The sequence below is a fragment of the Laccaria bicolor genome, genomic scaffold (assembly GCF_000143565.1).
Source record: "Laccaria bicolor S238N-H82 LACBIscaffold_52 genomic scaffold, whole genome shotgun sequence".
Taxonomy (NCBI): Eukaryota; Fungi; Basidiomycota; class Agaricomycetes; order Agaricales; family Hydnangiaceae; genus Laccaria; species Laccaria bicolor.
The window spans coordinates 72,141-92,415 of NW_001889923.1; the positions used below are offsets into that span (position 1 = coordinate 72,141).

General features: G+C 47.9%; 6 protein-coding genes across 6 annotated transcripts; 5 read left to right on the forward strand and 1 right to left on the reverse strand.

Moving 5' to 3' along the window:
• Positions 1–332: 332 nt before the first annotated feature.
• Positions 333–687, forward strand: LACBIDRAFT_312430 (uncharacterized protein; the record flags this gene model as incomplete). Its single annotated transcript, XM_001888128.1, has 2 exons — positions 333–397; positions 459–687. 2 exons carry the CDS (start codon positions 333–335, stop codon positions 685–687), a joined length of 294 nt encoding a protein of 97 aa, XP_001888163.1.
• Positions 688–2,854: 2,167 nt separating this feature from the next.
• LACBIDRAFT_312431 (uncharacterized protein) lies at positions 2,855–5,822 on the forward strand (the record flags this gene model as incomplete). The annotated part of the gene is made up of 12 exons (XM_001888129.1): positions 2,855–2,933; positions 2,996–3,117; positions 3,171–3,389; positions 3,438–3,517; positions 3,568–3,641; positions 3,696–3,886; positions 3,938–4,026; positions 4,074–4,186; positions 4,239–4,990; positions 5,045–5,256; positions 5,312–5,484; positions 5,560–5,822. 12 exons carry the CDS (start codon positions 2,855–2,857, stop codon positions 5,820–5,822), a joined length of 2,367 nt encoding a protein of 788 aa, XP_001888164.1.
• Positions 5,823–6,345: 523 nt separating this feature from the next.
• On the forward strand, positions 6,346–7,819 carry LACBIDRAFT_312432 (uncharacterized protein; the record flags this gene model as incomplete). Its single annotated transcript, XM_001888130.1, has 5 exons — positions 6,346–6,413; positions 6,473–6,593; positions 6,642–7,086; positions 7,137–7,528; positions 7,589–7,819. 5 exons carry the CDS (start codon positions 6,346–6,348, stop codon positions 7,817–7,819), a joined length of 1,257 nt encoding a protein of 418 aa, XP_001888165.1.
• Positions 7,820–9,468: 1,649 nt separating this feature from the next.
• On the reverse strand, positions 9,469–11,973 carry LACBIDRAFT_312433 (uncharacterized protein; the record flags this gene model as incomplete). Its single annotated transcript, XM_001888179.1, has 8 exons — positions 9,469–10,379; positions 10,685–10,847; positions 10,909–10,914; positions 10,989–11,061; positions 11,126–11,164; positions 11,231–11,758; positions 11,813–11,859; positions 11,917–11,973. The coding sequence occupies 8 exons, from the start codon at positions 11,971–11,973 to the stop codon at positions 9,469–9,471; spliced, it is 1,824 nt and encodes a 607-aa protein (XP_001888214.1).
• Positions 11,974–12,456: 483 nt separating this feature from the next.
• LACBIDRAFT_333512 (uncharacterized protein) lies at positions 12,457–13,602 on the forward strand (the record flags this gene model as incomplete). Its single annotated transcript, XM_001888131.1, has 6 exons — positions 12,457–12,522; positions 12,561–12,797; positions 12,853–12,886; positions 12,973–13,038; positions 13,344–13,411; positions 13,504–13,602. 6 exons carry the CDS (start codon positions 12,457–12,459, stop codon positions 13,600–13,602), a joined length of 570 nt encoding a protein of 189 aa, XP_001888166.1.
• A 3,300-nt stretch (positions 13,603–16,902) lies between these two features.
• On the forward strand, positions 16,903–18,940 carry LACBIDRAFT_333513 (uncharacterized protein; the record flags this gene model as incomplete). The annotated part of the gene is made up of 2 exons (XM_001888132.1): positions 16,903–17,009; positions 17,065–18,940. The coding sequence occupies 2 exons, from the start codon at positions 16,903–16,905 to the stop codon at positions 18,938–18,940; spliced, it is 1,983 nt and encodes a 660-aa protein (XP_001888167.1).
• Positions 18,941–20,275: the final 1,335 nt, after the last annotated feature.

A 20,275-nucleotide genomic window follows, 5' to 3' on the forward strand; every position in this document is an offset into this window, starting at 1 on the left:
TGTCACTCAATTAATTGCACGATCAGGGACGAGCCGGAGTTGATAGATGTGAAGAGACTGGTGTCAAACTGCAAAGGGCCGTTGGCGCATGCCACTGGTTGGCCACTGGAGGTGAGGCGTTGACTCCTCGAGGAATAGGTAGCAGCCTATGCCAAAACACAAAGGTAGCGATAGAAATGTAGTTGATATCATGAACTTGAGAAGACTTTCGTTGGACTTTCGGTTTGCTTGATCTTGGGAGAATGAGCACAAGCTGGTACTTAGTGCAAACAAGTTTCCACGAAAGACAAGCACAAACAAATTTTCCTCGACTCTACGTCGTGCACGGAACGATGCGTTACGCCTCCAGCCTCAGCTTTTTTATCTTGTCTATGTCACATACTTATGGCTGGTTAAGGTGCGTTTTTGGTGTGCCTGTTTGTGTGTCTGTTCTTCCAGTGTTGGTCTAACTCAGGCAGTCAGATCACCGAAGATTCGGATTCTCTCTTGAGCTCGTTTACCGCCTTCCTGCACAGTGTCTCGATACCTGTATTTTGTATTGTGACAAAGCTTACAAGGCGCGGTACAAATCTGGCCCGTACCCGTGGTCATATTCATTCCCTGCTGGTCGTAGGAGTTTGCGAAGGGGATGGAGAGTGTAACGTGGGAGATCACTGCGGAGGGGAAGGCTGGGGCAGAGGATGCTGACTCAGATAGAAGACCACTCGGAGAAGAGGCTTGCCAAGATGTGCACCGATGTACTTAAGGGACCAAAACGAACCTGAAGGTTGTAAAGGTTCGTTTTCTTGCTTTCTTACTTTCTTTATCTTTTCGTTAACTCACAGATGGTAGTACACAGGGCAACGCAACGCGTTTACATAGGCAGTCTCCTACAAACAGCGGAATCATTGAGAGCATGGCCTAAATCACGGACTTGGAGCAAGTCTGGCTCATCGCAGAGATCCTCTAAAAATGACGATGTACGGCTCACCGGCAGGAGCAAAGACGTCCTGTAGTAGCTCTTGAATCACTTGCACGTAGTGTAAGTCCGACTTACAGCTCAATTGCGTCGCTAACGGTACCGTTCCGTTGAATTTTCATCCCTTGATTTTTTTTGTTGACCACAAAGCCCCGATTTTATTCTACAGCTGACCATCTGCGGAGATTGTGGGTCCCTCCCGCCAGGACTATTAGCACTCGCGGGATTTCTCTTTGCCTGAGGCGTTTACATAAATTTCTATAGGAGAGACGAAGTCACATCATTCTTGTCAGAGTTACATGCGGAAAGGTATCGGCTGAGCGCTGAGGCGCTCGCGTTGCGATGACAGGCATAGACTGTACCAACTACATTTACATGCACGATGGGGAATGTGGAACCCTACAACGCATACGGGGGGATTGCGCGATTGGGGTGGATTTCAAAAGAGTAGTGTCCCAGGGAGGATTCGAACTTCCGGCTTCTCGGAGTAATATTTGTTTCTGCCACCACAACGAGATGATTTAACCACTAATCGACAAGGACGTGCAGCCTCCTACCCATTCGTTGCGCCGTGGTTGAGATATCTGAGAGTGGGCGCGGTGTCTTATCCTAGATTTGGTAGATTAATAATGTTGATTACAATGATCCGAGAATTTACCGACAACTTTAATCTGCTCAACCACAGTGCAACGCCTGGCACAAAACATTTGTAAACAAATGGTGCCACAGCGCGGAGTCTCAAAACACGTCGCGCTCAACTTATGTCAGCACGCTTGGGCAGCGCGTAGTATCCAAGCGCTATACTCACCACCACCACAAAATGCCCTCGAAAACACTTCTAACATAGATAATAAATTATATTGTGAATAAGAAGTTTTTACTTTGAATTTTAACCGATGTCCATATCATTGTAGTACATCTAAAACTGACTTGATGACTCAAGACAATTTATGTAGCAGGAAAGACAATAAACTCAACTTCTGGGGTCATGTTTCTTTATACTGACTTGAAAGAATTTATTTTACTAAGAGCTGACTGCAGACAAGATTCACAAATACATCTGGCCACCCATTTGCCACCCATCCAATTTCAAGTATATGCACGAAGTTCTTCATCGACCCAAAATATTTCAACCTGCAGAGTTTTTCAAATTGTCAAATGAAATTTATTAGGTATGCTTGGAGTGTTCACGAGGGAGCTTTGTGGTGGTGGTGAGTAAGCGCTTGGATAGCGCACTGCCCAAGCGTGCTGACATAAGTTGAACGCGACGTGTTTTGAGACTCCGCGCTGTGGCACCATTTGTTTACAGATGTTTTGTGCCAGGCGTTGCACAGTGGTTGAGCAGATTAAAGTTGTCGGTGTTATGTCGGATCATTCTTATCAGTATTACTAATCTACCTAAATCACTAGGATAAGACACCGCGCCCACACCTCAGATGACTCAACCACGGCGCAACGAATGGGTAGGAGGCTGAAGGACGTGTAAACATAAGAGTTCAAAATCAGAGTGTCTTATTTTCTACCACGAAAAAATAATGATTAAGTACTACGGGTTGTATGAGAACTAAGCCTTTTCTTTTCATACACTCTTAACAGAGGACTCTGAGTGCTTAGTGAAGGATGGTTGGGCATTGACGTTTATTTATACAAGTATAGTTTTTCGTCACAGTCAACTCACGCTTCACTCGTCCACGCTCGCCCTTGTCAATGCCAATAACGCTGCCTTTTCAAGAACTTTTTGCCGGGAGGGCTCACTGACAAGATGTTGACAAGGAGATGTCAATGTTGCCATGATTAAAAACTCCGACCCGAATGCCGTGAATAGCGCCCGCAAAGTACCATTTCCGCTCTCGACCACAGGCACGCTACGCGACGGTCAAATCACCTCAGAACACGATGGAGGCGGAGGATTGTCTACTGCCGAGTGAACTTATCTATGACCTTGTGGTACGGGCGGTGGATCGACATGACACGAGTACGTTGGCCATGACTTGCATTGTGTCCGGATCGTTCATCTCACTGATAGTGATTCTCTAGCTAACCATTTGGCTACCTACGTCTTGCGTCGATGGAGACGTTCAATCCCGAAAGGTGCTTTTCGGCCACCTGATGGATACCTAGAGCCGATAAGCTCCATGCACGTCGACATCCTCTATGAGGTTTGTCTTCCAATTCGACCGAGGGCTCTTCTAATGAGCCAGTGGCGATTTAGATTTTTGAACACCTGCACCCCATTGATCTCCACCACATCAGCCAAACCAATCGGGCTTTCCAAGCACTTCTCAGCCATCCAAATTCGAGCTCTGCGTGGAACCTCGCCTTTGAAAACGATCCAACCCTTCCAAAATGTCCGCCAGTGACGCCGGATTTTCCAACAAAGATGTCTTGGTTGGAGTGGGCTGGGATGTTATTCGGAAGGCTTGTTTGTCAGGCAAGTACGCTTCGGCTGTCTCTTTGGTGGAATTGACATACTGTCCAGGATTGCGGAGAGGGGGGTGCCCCTCCAAATATACCTTTCCGCCGATTCCAATGTAATGACTGCATGTTTGTGAACGATCGGTACATTGTTCCATGCATCGTATAACGTTTTTGGCTTAATTTATCTCTAGCCTCGTGGATGAATTGCAGGCGATCGATGGGCATTCAATTGCGTATAATTTAGTAAGGAAGAGTCAGTTGTTGCGTGCGCCTTTGTTTTGTTTTCTGCATGATCTGAGCTGACACAACGGCCTTCTAGACTTGTCAGAAGAGGGAGATCTCGTAAATACAATCGATGAGTGGTGTCTATACAGTGAGGCAGAACTGAAAGCTGTCCATGGGACCATTACTGGCTACGAGGACGCGATTACGAGGGAAGAACCAGGAGCCAAGGAAGCGTTTGATGCCTACAAAGCAAAGCGTAAAGCCTCAGTGGATCCAATTAATGAGGTATTTTCCTTTGATGCTTCCCATGCTTCTGGTTCTGATGTCATTCATCAGCATGCCGCGACTTGTCTACGCTGGGCCGAAGAGTTGACGGAATGCTACGTCGGTGATTTGGAAAGGAGACAATCAAACATCATCAAGAGGTATTTTCCAACTGTATCTTCCTTTTCTGCTTGAACCATGTCTTCAGAGTACAGAGCCGTTTCAAGCGACTAGGATATCATCCCGAGGACGTTAGGAACGCGACTTCGGAAATTGCACCTCATGTCGACAGTCTCAATAGGCCGAGGTTGTCCAATAAACGTGAGCCCTGTTCCAGTCGACAACCATCGCCCTTTTCTCAACTAGCAAACAGAATGGGAAGCTCTCAAAACGTATTTTGAGCCTACGGTCATCAGAGTTCAAGAAGAACGTTGGGCGCGGGAACGCGGGATCCTCATCAATAAACGGAAAGAGTTTGTCCACGAGCTGTATAGGGAATACAAGAAGTCAGTGCCGCCGTTGACGTGGGCATACCTTCCTCCGCACTATGCCGTCTATCAATTCAAGCCCTTCGAGGACTTGATCAACGCACCACATAGCGATGAATTGGATAGGGCATCTTGCGAGGAAGCGCTGTGGTGTTTACCGAAGGAAATCCGGGATTGGACATTGACGAAGAAGAGGCAGCTCGTGTCGCTTTTACCTGGGCGCGGTAGCGGTGGCACCACCACTTCACAGCACGCTGGCCCCAGCTCGGAGCGTTCTGGCCCATCACAGGAAATGGAGGACAATTTCGAGGCTCTCCAACTCGCCACCTCCGTGTTTTGCTGCCTCGGCTCCAACGTGAGCCCCCAACGTAAGGCGGGGCTATGCCTCATAGGCTGGGAGGCAGCCGGTCCTCATCTGCGTTGCACCTCTCTGGAGACCTACTGGGAGAAGAGGTTACATTTCAGTCAGCGGGGGCACGATGCTGCTACGGTTCTTGTGAACCTTGCGTGTTTGGATCCGAGGACGACGACTGCAGCTGATATGGATCGATTGGATTATAGGTATATATGCACTTCCTGTCCTATTGCTACGTATACTGGATTTAAGGGAAGGCATGCGTATAACTGGCGAGATGCTGTGCGTTCCAAGTTGCTCTCTTTTCTTGAACAATGTATAATCTGACCTGTTTAGGTTCTACACTACATCAAGATGCCGCACGACGGACAAGGAACACATACATCCCCGACGTGGAGTCTTCTCACAATAGAGGCCGAGTACGACGTTAAACGTCGAGAGGAGTACGATCCCTATACCACCGAGTCTTCTTGGTCGTGCGTCCATTGCCCTGAGCACTTCAAGAATATGGTACCAAGAACGGAAGCCATAAGACACGTTAAGGTCAAGTACGTAAACTTCCACCTCATTCGTTTTCTCGAAGCTAACAACCAATAAATGAAGACACAACATCTCTACCCCAGTTGAAAACGACGATTTCTTCTACCTCATAACAAGAACCGATCGCACCCCACGCCGACAAGCCGGCTTCCCACAAGATCCTTCCGCAGAGTATAGGTGTACATACTGTGTTTCGCACCTGCACAATATGAAGGGTATACGTCGCCATTTACGCCGTTGGTGGGTGTTCCTTGCTTTCGGTGACGTTTGGGCTGAGATGTAGGCTTCTACCTCCCCTTTTGACGATGTAGGCACGACATTGGGGTGCCAATGGCAAAGACGGATTACGCGCATGTGGAGACTATTTTGCGTTCTGTACCTGCGCTGGAACCTGAAGCCACGTCACATTAACCCTTATGGTGTCCATAGGATTGAGGTCCGCTGTTATGAATGTTACAAGTGGGGGGATAGTCAACGTAGTATCCTTCATTCTTGCGCACCGACGTCTATGGTGCCAAATGAGGATACGTCAAGCCTAGCTGTTGAAAAACTAGCGTTATCTATCGTGATGTAAAGAACATAGAAACAACATAGATCTAAGCCCATGGAGTAGTTGAATATAGTGGGCTTACAATACGGATTTGTTCGATCGTTTTCACGCTCTGATACAAGGTGAAGTTGTTCATGTTAACCACGATGGACCACAAGCCCTTTTCACCCTCACCCTGCCCTCACCCAGGTTCAATGACTTATGCAAACGGCTGCCATAGGACTCCTGCCTTCCGAATCACTTCAGAACGCAACGGAAACGGAAGGACTTTAGTTTCTTGATGTGCTAGTTTATGAGCCTGTGAAGTTGCAGACACCGGTGGATCGCTATGCTGCAGAGACAGTGGGAGATTGGATTGCAAGTGACTCGGACCGAAGAATGACGAAATTCTGTCTTCGCTCCGAGAGCACTGGCACTTGTACCTCCGTTACCTACGTCTAACTGGCCTAATAATGGACACCACGCGATCTACGGGCCGTCGGGTTGCTGACACGAATCGTCGAGCGCTTGTCACAGGTTGCTGCTTCCACACTCTCAACAATTATCGATGGATAAGCTCGATTCCGCATTACTCAAATCAAGGGACCCCCGAACGACCTTTATCTTTGATAAACGGTAAGAACCTTCCATGCCAACTTTAGGAAACGATCCACTGAGTACTATTCTTGTGTTAGCTGTCCACTCGAGGAGCTAATGCATCTTAACCCTCATTGTCCCCTTCGGAAGGGCATCATTTATTATTGTCGGAAGAACACCATCTTTGAGCACAATATACGTTCTTCTAGTAAACGCGAGGTTCATTCACCACAAAATGCCATAACCGATTACTGACCCACATTCTAGCCACGAATCGTCGCGAGAAACCAATTTAAAGCGACATCTTTTCAGGATTTGACCACTGTCAATGACACTGAGCATCTCAGCGATGCTGTATTGTCACTGGGCGTCCGGGGGTCGCGGTATTTCGAGTTCATTCCAATCAACGGCAATCGGATGCTCCTCTTTGCCAGGAACTCTTTCTCTGGCATAACCGGGGATTTTAAAGCTCAGTACTGTCTGCATCTCTCAATTCATGAAATCTGCTCCTACCGTTTTGGTCCCGCTTTGTGGACTTACCACGGCGACGGCCATTCAAGTATCCCGGGATTGCACTGGATGAAGTCGAACACAAACACTTTGGGAATCACATTTGGACTGAGTTCTAGAGACCATATGGAGTTGTTTGACATAGATATTGAGGGAGACTATCCTCTAATTGAGGTTGGGCGAATGAATTATGCTGATGGTGGTTCGTTTCATATTTTTTCATAAAATACCGACCTGCTCTAACATCTTCAGCCATGTTCGTTACACAATCACCCGACAGGAATATTCTTCTCAGCGTCGCGGGCCAGTTGGGTGCCGAAAAGATTAACATCTTCTACTCCGACTCTGGTGATGCGAACAATAAGGACTTCTCTTTTGTTACTAATGTGTCGATTCCCAAACTCGCCAACGCCTATGGTCAACTTCCGCCGATGGGGCCGCCCGTAGTAGTCCTTGAATTTTCCGCTGATGGGTCTAAATTTGCTATGGCTACATCTGACGGCGTCATGTCCGTTTATGATGTTCGAAGTCAAATTCCCTTACTGGTGTTGGCAGTGGAAAAGCAGAGATTTGTGAATGAACCCATAACCTTTCTCAAATTTAGCAAAGGAATCTTAGGAAGAGAGGTTTTGGTGTTCATGGAGGTAAGTTAACTTTGCACTCTAGTCTTTGTGCCTCTTGAATATTTGAATACTGACTTTCAGAACGCACTTCTCCATAAAATTATTCACGTCATCGATGCGACGTCATTTGCAACCGTGACGACGGAAATTTTCGTCTTACCCATCGACTACAGTTACAGCAGGCGCCAAGAAGAATCAGCGGCGTTGTTTCTGGATCCCAGAGGAGAAAGTCTGTATGTTTTACTGGACGGAATACTCTATGAATGGGAAATGCGAAAGAACGACGATTCAGAATGGTGGATTGGGGAGTGAGTAGCTGGTCGTCTACGTAATTGCCAAAAATATTTAGTAGCATTACTCCGATTTGAATTCACAGTACCAGTATGTTACGGCGTTGAGTTTCGTTATTTGAGCTGATGTGCCATTTTCTCGAATTATAGGCACTTTATTCGCCAAATGCCTCAGCCGATCAAAGCATTGTAATATTATTATTGAGTGCAGTGGATATCTTGTAAAAGAAATACATGAGACATATCAGATGGATTGGTGGGTGGGTATGCTGGCAGCTGCATGCATTATGCTCAGTAAAAACGATTCGTCATGTCTCGGTCGTATGGTAGTCACGCTACTACACAAAATTGCACGACATGACTAAAAGCAGTCTTTTTTACAAAATTTTGACTTCGAGTTGACTTCACCAAGTCGTGTAAAGTCGTGTGGTCTCCTCTCGTGATGCCAAATATATACAGTCATTCGGTAGTCATGTAGTTCTCTCCTCCTAGTCCTTTCATAGTCAAATGAAAGTCGGAACACAGTTACGCTGCCGTCGTATGATAGTCTCATTCCGGTCATGCTCAGGTCATTTGATTGATGTATGTTAGTCATGTATTTCTCATCTCAGCACCATGTCGGGTCATGTAAATGTAAAATCATCATTTCCCCAAATATACTGACTATACTGTATATAGCTCAATCAACCACTTGAAGTCCAAGCTCTCATCTCCTAATTGTAAACCTCGAGCGTCGAGAGGGGGCCGTTTGTTGAAGAAGGGAGGAGAACGTGAAGTTGGCCCGGGGAGGCCGAGGAGACCATTCATCAAGGTAGGGGGGAGCCCCATTCATCAAGGGAGGAGACAGTCCAACGGGAGAGGAGACAGTCCAACGAGAGAGGAGACAGGCATCGAGGGAGGAGACAGTTTGTTGAAGGGATTCTATCCAGTGAGGGAGGAGACAGTTCATCCAGGAAATACCCTTCAGAAGACAGTTCGTTGATGGCAAGACCGTTCATCAAGAGAATAAGCCATTCGTCGAGGGAGGGAGGAGGCCATTCGCAGGGGGGAGGAGGCTGTTCGCAGGAGTGAGGAGGCCGTCTGTCGACTTATAGATTGGACTTCTTGTTGATGTGGTGGGAAGGAAAGAACTTGGGAAGAACAGGGAGTTTTCGTAACATGATCACCTGATGTCGTCGGAGTTCCAACGGACTCCGACAAATTGGGACTTGCATTTGTTGAGAAGAGGACGAAGGTCAAACAGAGGATACTAGTGATTCGGTTGACGAGGACTAGACTACAACAAAGCATGTAATTGACTATCCCTCGACTTCAGTCAGGCCGTGAACACATAGCGAATACATTCTTGAGCGCCACATGACTTTGAACTCACCAACGTGACTTCACATGACCTTCTTGCGAGAAATCGACGACTTTACTTGACTTTCGTTTTTACTGAGCATTATGGATGATGATGGGTCCAAATAACGGTCTGGGGAATATGGGGTCTGAGTGGGGGAATATACATCAGAAAGACAAATGAGGAAGAAAGAGTAAAAAGCCCAACTGAGGGCGGTGGATTATACCACCAATGATTAGTCCAAAACTTGAAAGAGGAAAGCGAAAGAAAGGATGTTCGAAGCGAAAGCGAAAGAAGCTCGAAACTGAAACTTTGAGGGGCAACCGAACGCATCACCTCCTTCCCCGTCCAGCACCCACAGCCCTCCCCCAACTTCCCCCTTTCTCCTTCTCCCTCTCCCCACCGTTCTCAGCCGCACCAGCGGTCAAGAACTGGCCCGTGGTATACGCCCTCGTCATCCCCATCCCAGCACCCAACCCCATCTGCCCAAACTCACCCGCAAGATCATATGGCCCAGAGCCTGACCGCTTGTGGTGGCTTCCACCCGGAGACATGGGAACAACAGGCATGAGTGGGCTCCCAGTCATCATGGGGCTCAGCGTCGGGCTGAGCATAGGCATGGGGACCATTCCCATGTTCATTCCCATCCCCATACCGTTCATAGCCATGCCGTTCATCCCATTCATCGCGACCATCCCGTTCATCGGAACCATCCCGTTCATACCCATCCCATTAACATACATCCCCGGGGTATTCCCTAGCTGCTGCTGCTGCTGTTGTTGTTGACCAGCACCTGGCCTCCCAACCCTCCCCTTCTTCACACTCGGCACCCTCGTCCCAGCAGGTTCCAACAACTTTTGCAGCGCAAAAAGACAAAGCATGGCATCATTCCCAGCGTTGTGCATAGTACACTGAGGGAGGACGATGGGGAGCTGTGCCAGCTGCGGTGTTTGCTGCATTTGTTGAGTTTGTATTTGAGGCGGACCGTCTGGAGGCGTCGACGTCGTCGTCTGTGGTGTTTGTTCCTCCGTGCCCGTACCCGTGGAAGGCAACGAAGGCGCGGGCGATGAAGCTCGCAGCGTGGGTATCGTAAACGACACTAGCAGATTCTCAAGCGAAAGCGTCATCCCTTGATCCCGAGGTTTCCCAGTTTTAGGATCGGCCATGAGCCCTCTGTGTCCCATTTTGTAGAGAACGCGTTCGTAGACGGATGTGTCAATTATGAGCACGTTGTTTGGAATTTCTAGGGGGGTAGGGATCAGTGTTGGTTCGGCGTCGGTTTGGTGTTAGTGAAAGAGGAAAGATAGAAGGAAAATAGAATGGGAAGAGCAAAGGAATAAGGGGAAGAGGGGATAAAAAAGCGAAGCAAATGGAGAAAACGAGGAATAAGAGAAAAGAAAGACAGTAAAAAAGAGAGGGGGGGAACGAAGGGGGGAGGGGAAAGGAAGGGGGATGTAAAGAAGTGAAAGTGAAAGCGACAGGAAGGAGAAAACGAAACCGAAACGAAAACGAAAACGAATCAAACAAAGAAAACACCATCCAACTCACTAATCTTCATCTCCTCCAACCTCCTCAAATCCCCCGAAATCCCATGAGCGACCAACACAAGCGTATTAGGCGTCATCTCCGATTCGGGGCTTGCAAGGCTGCTAATAACGGCTTGTATGATTTGCGGAAGTTTGGCTTTTGAGGCAACTTGACTTTCCGCGAACTTGAGAAAAGTATCAATGAGTTAATGAGTTTGAAGGGGTGAGAGAGGGGAGAAAGCGTACCGCGTACTGCATGGACAGGGAAGAGAGTGAGGTTAGTTGAAGGTTTTGGTATGGGAGGGAGGGAAAGAGGAAAAACGGACCTGCCATGGATGGTTCGGACAATGTTTGTTCGTCACTTTATCCAAGTATTCAGCAACGATATAATGTCCTTTCCTAATGTCCAAAAAACTTCACATCAGCATCTTTCCGTCCAAGAAAACACACAACACAAACGCACCGATAATTGGTATCCGGATTCGGCGGCCAATGCCCAACCCTATCCAACCCCCAATCAGCTCCCCAATTCTCATTGAAAAAAAGAGAGAAAGAGAAAGAAACGCACGCCTCCAAATGCCCACACCTAACAGCCGCATACCCCCACTCCAAACAACTCTTCTGATTCCTCTCACTCCACTCAAAATCAATCGCCAAAAACGTCTTGTCCCGCCTATCCCAAAGCTCCTGAATAGCCTTGGGTTCCCCCGTGCGTACCCGTGTTTTCAACGCGGCAAGCACAGCAGCCGGGAGCGTCGAGTGTAGCTTTTTGTAGGAGGGATAGTCGGAGACGTTGCGCAGGTGCCGGTTTGTGTTTTCGAAGGGGGTGACTTGGAGGATGTTGGGTGCTTGTGGGAGGGTTTCGCCGAATCTGGAAGGAAGCAAGCGTGTGAGTTTGGTGGAGGGAGAGGCAGGGGAAGGGGTGGAGGAAGGAAAATACCTTGTTTTTATCATCTTGAGAAAAGCACCAATGGAATTTAACCGCGTGACGATGTGTGCGCGACCTGTCCATGCGTCGGTGACGATGATGACTGGCCAGGAGAACGCGAGGAACTCTTCGAAGGATTGGAAGTGGTGTCCCCATGATCGTTCGTACCTACCCTTCCCTTGTCAAACACATTGAGAAGCGGGAGAGAGGTGGGCGACGTACCAGGGTACATTGTAGATCTGGAAATATCCCATGTACGCGGAGTATACCTACAACCACGAAACGGTTACTCCGGTGAGGATACTCAAAGCCAGTGGAGGACATACCGAATGCAAATCATACTCCCATCCCTTGGGGTCGACCAGCGTGAAATCGCTCGCCATTACTGATACTTATGTCGTGTTCGTCACGTAACTCGTGGGGTGGTCTTCAAGTAGTAGGGTCTTGGTGGGGTCGTAAGAGAAGAATAAACAAGACTAGAGTGTCAAGTCCGAATCATGAAAGGCCAAGGAAGCGGACAAGCAGCCTTTTCGACCGATTTTCGACGCCAAGCGACGTTCGAGGTAGTTCCAGCTGTCAAGAATCTAGTCAAAGTGGCAGATGAGCGCCTTTTCCACGCTTCGCGGCTTCCGATCGGCGTCGTTCGCCACCCCTGAGAGAGAGATACACCGGCGACGCGATGAGGAGGTTGTGGTGGTCAAGAGGAAGTGGTCGAAGTTGTTGACATACGGTGCACATAAATAAAAGATCATCAGAATTGAACTTGCCACTGCTTGATCCGAATCATCACCGTCAAGAATGAACGTGCGCTCTCCTGACGGCCTGTTCTTCCATACCAAGCAAGGATGACACCCTTCATACCAAAGATGACCGTAACAGTGAACTCAGAAGTCTTCAAGACACCTGCTGACATCCCCTATGACCCCAGGGGAGTGAAAGTCTTTCCTTGATGCCTACTCATTTTACCCAGACCATCGCAAACCTTACCAAGAAGTGTATACACCTTACTCAGACGCGCGTTAGAGCCCAATTCGGTCCGAAAGCGGGGAAGAGAAGCTTTACCAGTGACAGGATCGTCATCTTTGCCTCTAGTTGCCTCTTCCTACGAATCGAACTAACTCGAAAAGCCAAGTCGTCGAACAAGGTTTCGTGCTCTACACAGCTCGAGGATGTCCTGGTCGTTTTTCAATGTGTGATTCAGATCAATGTAGGTTTTCTGAACCCTCAACGATCATACAGAAAGATTGACCTCTCGTCCTCAGATGGTTCACACTGAGCGTCCCGACAACTCTGCAGGTTAATTGTTCTGCGACTTTCACATTCCCCCGGCAGATTTCAGAATTCATCTGACCGCCCCTTTACGTCTCCTAGACAAAGGTAAGCACATCCGACCCTTGATTTCACCGAAACTCGTCTTCTGAGTTTGCCCTTTGACGAGAAGGTACAACGTAAGTTGGTGGGATATCTTGCGGATTTCCGATGGCGCGCGCACCACCCCCTGGCCAATGGAAAGGTAACCCTTGAAACTTACTTTCTGGCGCTCCAAATACACACATAGCACGAAGGTGGATAATCACAGGGGGAGGTAGCTCAGCTGGCAGAGTAACAGACTGAAGTTAGATAGCAATGCCGATTGATTTCACGTTCGATCCGTGGTGCCCCCATGCGAAGAGCCGATCCTATTTTTCATGCTCACTTATTACAGTGAAAAAAAAAATTCGGGGCGGGTTTGAATTTTTATGAATCCTTACAGATTGTACACATTACAGTGCTTTGCATTGCCGTTTGCACACCGAAATCGCAAAAATTATGTTTGGTTTTGTATGTTCGTCACAGATTGTCACGCATCAGGACGAGATCTGAGCACTTTGGGAATTTTGTATTTCTTAAACCCAACTTTTGTTGCGCCTCAGGTATCGGATGAGATGCGCGCGCGAATCATTGTTTGCCATGATGAGCAACATCTTTCACCGCAGGAGATTGCAGGCCTTGTTGGACGTTGCGTCTGGTAAGCGGTCTCTTACTTCCCGATTTGAGAGTCACGGTACAACACACACAAACACGATTTCCAAAACTCGTTGTGCAAACGGCAGTGCAAAGCACTGTAGGGTAGTTCACAGTAGCGTTTTTTGGCTTGTTTTTCGTCTTGTTTTTCAATCAAAAAACAACATCAAAAACGACTCAAAAAGAGCTCAAAAACAAGATGAAACTGAAAAACACCTCAGAGAGGTGTTTTTCAGAAACTTTCCGTTTTTCCTTCGTTTTTTCAACTTGTTTTTCGTCGAGGAATTCAGTCTCCGATATGTGCGACGTCACACGTCACCTATCCCTCTTTCATCATCACCACCATCATCCGTTGGTTGCCCATCCCCGCGACCGACCACAACGACGAACCCCATATCCACGACGGCCACCAATGACCACCCGAACTCGAGCGCAAACACAAGCACAAATGTTAAACGCGGACACCAACTCAAATGCGACGTGAACCAAACGCAAACGCCAGCCTGAACGCGAGTACCCCCACCAAGTCCACGTCCATGAAGCGAGCCACGACGCATGCGCTAACGGCTCGCTCGCAGTGCGGAGATGTCGAGGACTGAGTATTGGGCAGAGGGCATTCAGCTTGGGGTGCGGGGATCCCAAACTTTTGACTAGTAAGGGGTTATTGAAGGGGAGGTGTTTCTACCTCGCTCCTCCCTTTCCACTTCTATGTAGTTAGATAAGGAATACAGACTGTAGTACAATGCCATTTACAACAATACAGAAGGACTTGCAAAAAAAATAAAAGTGTGTTGTCAACTTAGTGCGTAGATACGCAGGATCTGGCGGAGTTGAACAGAAGCCGTCATGCCAAACTCATGTAAGACTTGTTTTTCAGTTGTTTTCAAGCTGTTTTTCCAAAATCCCGGGGGCGGAAGTTCACGGTAGCTGTTTTTCGTCTATTTTTCATTTTGTTTTTCGTCTGTTTTTACCGCGAAGATATTTGATTTGGCAGTAAAAACAGCTGAAAAACAAACTGAAAAACAACCGAAAAACAGCTGAAAAACGTTACCGTGAGCACCCCTATTGTTTATTTGAGGAAGCAAGCCGCCCATTCTGAACACCTCAACCACAGGACAGCTGACAAGGATGCACTATTAGCATCTGAGATTACACATCTTGGCCCCTACCTGCTACAATCCATTGTAACAACATTTCCTAGTCTACACCTGAGCCCATACAAAGGTCCAACATCAACCTACCCTCACCCGCAAAGAAGCCCACTCTCAAACAACCAAATACTCATCCGCAACCACAAGCTTATCCACACTCCACTTCACCTCCTCCCCTCCCCAATCCTCTGCACACTCCCAACCCCAACACCCGCCAAACACCCCTGCCCAACAAAACTAACTTCAACTGGGAAGAACGCCGCCACGTCGTCACCTCCTCCCACCGCGCTTGAAGTTTGAACTGGTCAAATCACTGGCAAATACAACTTACCTTGTTCATCAGATCCTGATAAAATGCGCGACTTGAATTGTCAAATTAGCTTTTCTCTATTCTCACTACAGTCGTGGACAAGCAAAGCCCACTAATTTGGTATCTCAGTAAATAATGTATCTAGAGCTGAGATTTTTCCAGATTCTGGCTCGGATTTGCGAAATACATCGAAAAACACACCTCCGAAGTTTTTCCCACGAGGAATTGGGTGTGGCCAAAATTTTCGACCAAAAAACTGCAACATTTAAGGAGAAAAACAGGTCAAACCTGCCCAGAAATTATCAAAAGTTGGTACCTGTGCTGGGCTTCGGCTGGAAGCTACTCAGAAAGGGCAAAGAATCCATCAGAAAGGGATTTCCCTGCGTTTCGAAAGCCTAGTGTGATGGAATTTCTTAGTCCCGTGATAGATGTCACATCAAAAGTGATTAAGTGCCCAATTTGGGTCAATGTTTGGCAATTTTTTCCAGAAGAACCGCTCGATAAATTGTTTCGAAACTTGATGGGCAGATTGTTCTCTGTGAAAGGAAGTGATTCCGCTATTTTTCATATTTTTCCTGGCAGTTTTTGGTGTCCCGGCCAAAATTTTAGGGTCTATTTCTGTATATGGCCATTTTCTCCAAAACGGCTCATGAGACCTGGCTGAAATTTGGCCAGAAGCTTCCCTCAACATTTCTGCACGTTTTCCGGGCACTTTGGTAGCCATCAAAACATTTCCATTTTTATTAGTGGGCTTTGCTTGTCCACGACTGTATACCCGTGATGCCATATCTGCTTGGGGCCCACTTGCTTTCCAGACTCCGGAGCCATTCCTATCTTCTGGGAAGGCTGTTCATACGACACGTCTTTACTCAAGGGTGAACGGCCCCTACCAAGCCTTGCCTCATACAAGACCACTTCTTGACTGCTTCGTCACTTGAGTGTGTATCAGAAATGACCCTACCGTAAACGTATTGTGGCCCTAATCACGATTTGTGGACCACACACATTGAATAAAAAGAGAGGTGAAGAAAGAAAGTAAGAAAGCGAACCTGCAGCATGCACGGGCCTTCCCTCGGGATCACCGGTACCATGCAATTCTCTCTTCTCCCCCCAAAAGGCTCGGCATCCTTGCCTTCCCCTCCGGAATGTATATGACTCTCTGCGAGTCCCACGTCAACTTGAAACTCTTTACCTCGCACCTTCACCGGACATCAAATCTCAGAGCGCCCAGAGGCCTTAAACAGACATAACTAGTTTACTAGATGTCTCCAGTGCGGCAAGTTGGTCAACGACTCGGAGCAACTCCAAAGCAACTCTCTAGATCTGACTCTGAGTTGTTGACATAGACAGAACAATAGAGCCTGTGACCGAAAATTTAGGAGTACAGGGCGTAGGCGCTGTGCTACATACATAGGAACACTTTTCGTGCACGAGGCAAGAGTTGACTGAGATCTACGGCCCGGGAGATGTCGTCGCGAGCGCTTAAAGTTAGCGTGTTTGCACGTGTATATCTTGGATTGCTTTACAAATTATTTATTTTACTCCTTCCATTCCGCTTCCACAAGTCTTTCACTTGTACGAGCTGCATCTGCCAGCAGTCGCAGTGAAGACTGCCAACTATTTACCAAGAAATCCAAGTCTCCTCTCCACCAGATTTGTCATTCTCTTCACGCTATCGCCATAGCTTCCGAGTGCCTGAAAAGAACCAAACCTTGAATGACAGCGCCGGTCACAACGGCAAGGCCTTGAGGCGCAACCTGAGTGCTATGTCAGCGTTAACCATGGATTAGAGCTATTTAAATGGCAAGACATGCTGACGGAGGGCAAGACCCAAACACAGGCCCAGAATGGACGATGAACACAGCCCAAAGTCTCATGTTGACACCAATTATCTCCCTCTCCTCGAGCCGGGCAATGAAAAGACTCCTCCTCAGTCAACGAAACCAACATGGCGGTATAACCCCAGTCAAAATCTTGATTGCAATATCACACTAATCACCCTTACATAGCATCAAACTTTCCAAGTATTGGGCTTTTGTGGCGCACCTTGCTCTAATCCCCCTCGTATCCATGGTCTGTCTATGCTTTATTGACGGGCGTACATTTAACGTCAACTCCCGTCGACCTCAATACCGAGACATTGATGGCCTTCTTTCCAATGCGACATCTTACGCTCTCCTCCAATCCGACATCACAACTGCTGTCTCGTTGGCAGCTACATTTACACGTGTTGTGAGTGGATGGTGGGCGACAGGCTACATTTGGCGCTGCATCTTTGTGGCCATGGAGCGAGGGGGAATTTCCGCAAAAGGGGTATCACAGGCGATCTCAAGCTGGCATCCTGTACTTTGCCACTCTACTCGGAAAAGTAACATGGTCATCATATACATTGCCCTTTTTGCCACCTTCGCCATCGATTATTTCTCCGCAGTTTTAACCGGCTCATTCATTTGGGAGGCTGCGGACATGCAAATACTTGGAAGGATACCACTCAGAATCTCAAACGGAACCGCAGGTTATCCCATGAATATTTTGTTGAGTGATAATTGGCAGTCTCCGGTTCTGTCAATGGCTTCGGCTTCTGCAGGCATCGTATGGATACCCCGGTTAAACTCCCCTTTAGACAAACCATTCCCCAATACAACGTTTCGGCGTGTTATCCAAGAAGCGCCCTACATCCCCACCAATTCCACCCTAGCCGAAGTTACGATGCCTTATTTTGCCGTCGATGCTTTCGAGTGGGTGCAAGACCCCCAGGTCTTGACAGACACACAAATCTCCCTACTTAGTGAGACGAGCGAGTATAATCCTTTTGCGACACTTGAAGATATCACCGCGATGGTTGGTGGGTTCTTACCCAACGTCCAGTGGGGAGAAGGACCACAGCCTCCAGTGCCGAGTGATCAGGATCCCAACATTGGCATGCCTATATCAGAAACACGACTATTCGCCCAGAGGGTCCAATACATTCATGATCCGGAGTGCCCACAGAATTACACGATCGACCGTGGGGGCTCGCCAATCAACTTGTTTGGCGCACCCTTAGTGGGCGGCGGTGACGGTTTGGAACCCTCCTTGATCTGCTTTGCTATTGCAAATGTGTCGTACCGGGCTGGAGTATTCAAATGCCGAAACTGTAAAATCATTTCTCCGAATGTCGTGGAAGCAGAGGCCGCCTCCTTTTCACTCATCGGAAATCCATTTACTTCGTATGCACTGGGACTATCACCAGTCCTTGGAACCAATCTTATGTTATCTACGTATGCTACTCCCGTCAACTTTAGGACAGTCGAAGACTTCGCCATCCAGTTAACTTCGCGGGCATATCAGGCCGTATGGGCAGCATTGTCGGACTTGCACTCGACGAACTATCGAGCTACTTCTGTGCAGATTGCCTTGCCGACGTTGCGCGCCAAAATCATTCACTGGAGAGTATACCTTTGGGTAGTGCTGCATCTTTGGGTGTTAGCGCTAGGATTGCTTTTTGTATACATTCAAAGTCGTTGCGATCACCCGTGGGTGGAGGACCCGACCATGGCTGTCTTCTGGCTGGACACAAGAGCAGTCCTTCCCGACCCAGGCGGACAGCGTGTTTCAGACCCATGGCAGCCTGGAACAGTAATTCGCGAAGATGAATATGGAAGGCTTGTACTCGACCACATCGAAGCCGGTCAGCGCTCAGTGCAAGTCATGATCAGGAAGGATAGTGGTTCGCGTCAGCACAGATATTCGGATTCAATACCGTTACGGCGTAGGATGGGTCCTTCAAGTTTCGCGACACCAAGGGAGGAGGGCAGAGAAAGTGTTGAGACACTCATCGGGACTTCCGTTTTGAAGACTAGCCCATTGGATTCCACAAAGACCCGCGAAAGTTCTGCAGAATAAATTATGTACCTTGTGACTTTTGTACGATACTTCAATTATCTCGTATTTGCTGGTATCTCTCTAGGAATTCAATGAGTCCGGAGTAGTAGAAACGATGCCAGGTATGACATCAATCTCGACTTACACGGGCCCGTTCTCTTACGTTTGCTTCACTTCAGTTGGTCAACCATTTGGCTATATCTCTTTCAAAGACCCGCGTTTGGGTATGACTCGGATATGTGCAATGCGGGCTTCATTCGTTACCGCCTGATCGAGATCTCTAGGCTCTATCACCTCAGTCACACCAACCGCAGTTTTTAGGACAGAAACCCCGGTTCCAAATTCAATCCGGCGGGCAGCCGACTACAATTTCGTTATTGGGAGATTTAGAGTACAATGGTTTGCGCAATTCCTACGTCATTCCCTCCATTCACGGTTGACGAACATTAGTTTTCTTAATGAGCTCGCCTCCTTTCGCCATTGCTCTGACGACTGGGTAGCTTTTTCGGCCTTTCGAGAGCCAGGATGAGGTAGCCAAATGTCCTCGGATGCTTGGTCGGCTATTTTGTAACGGATTGGCATCCATCCAAGTTAAAGCAATGCAGAAGCGGGTATGTCCCGACCCTACCTTCCGCCTTCGCTTGTGCCGGATGTGTTTTTGGTGTGCAGTCATGTCAGGCAACAGAATCTTGTCTTCCCAACCTCAATATGGGCTCTAGTTCGTTAGAGTCATGTTATCAGTCTGTCCCCTTCCAACGTTCATCCCCAACACCACAGACACGTGTCCAGGTGGCTCTTTCTCAGTTCATCGTTGGAGTGTCGAGAGTACCAACCAGAAGGACAGCATAGAGTTGGTGAGGAGTTAAGGTACCCGTGGCATAGCGCCTTGAAATACTGTACTAATACGAATACGACCACGTCTTCACGTCACGCATCACAAAGGGTTGTGAAGTAGGCGTGATGTCACGCATCACACCAAGTTTTGAAGAGTTTTTTTTTTGAATTGAAAATAGTCATTTTTTTCCGGACCTGTGGTGCCTTGTTTTAAACATTACATTTGGCATATTTAGAACCATGTTATACTTGAGGAATGCATGCTTACCTTCCAGCCAAAAAATTGACAGGTTGCTGGGCCAAACCGTCTGAGAAATATGTGGTGGACGAAGAGCAAAAACTCTTCGTCACGCATCACGCAGGACAATGAAGCGACGAAGAGATGGTCAAAAGGTGTCACACCGCAAGGCCTGAGCAGTTGGTCGTATTAGTACAGTATTTCCAACGCCTATTTTTAGATTAGCAGCGTGAGAGGCACGAGGCGCTGCGCCTTCGCCTCATGAACGAGGGCTTGAAGGCCGA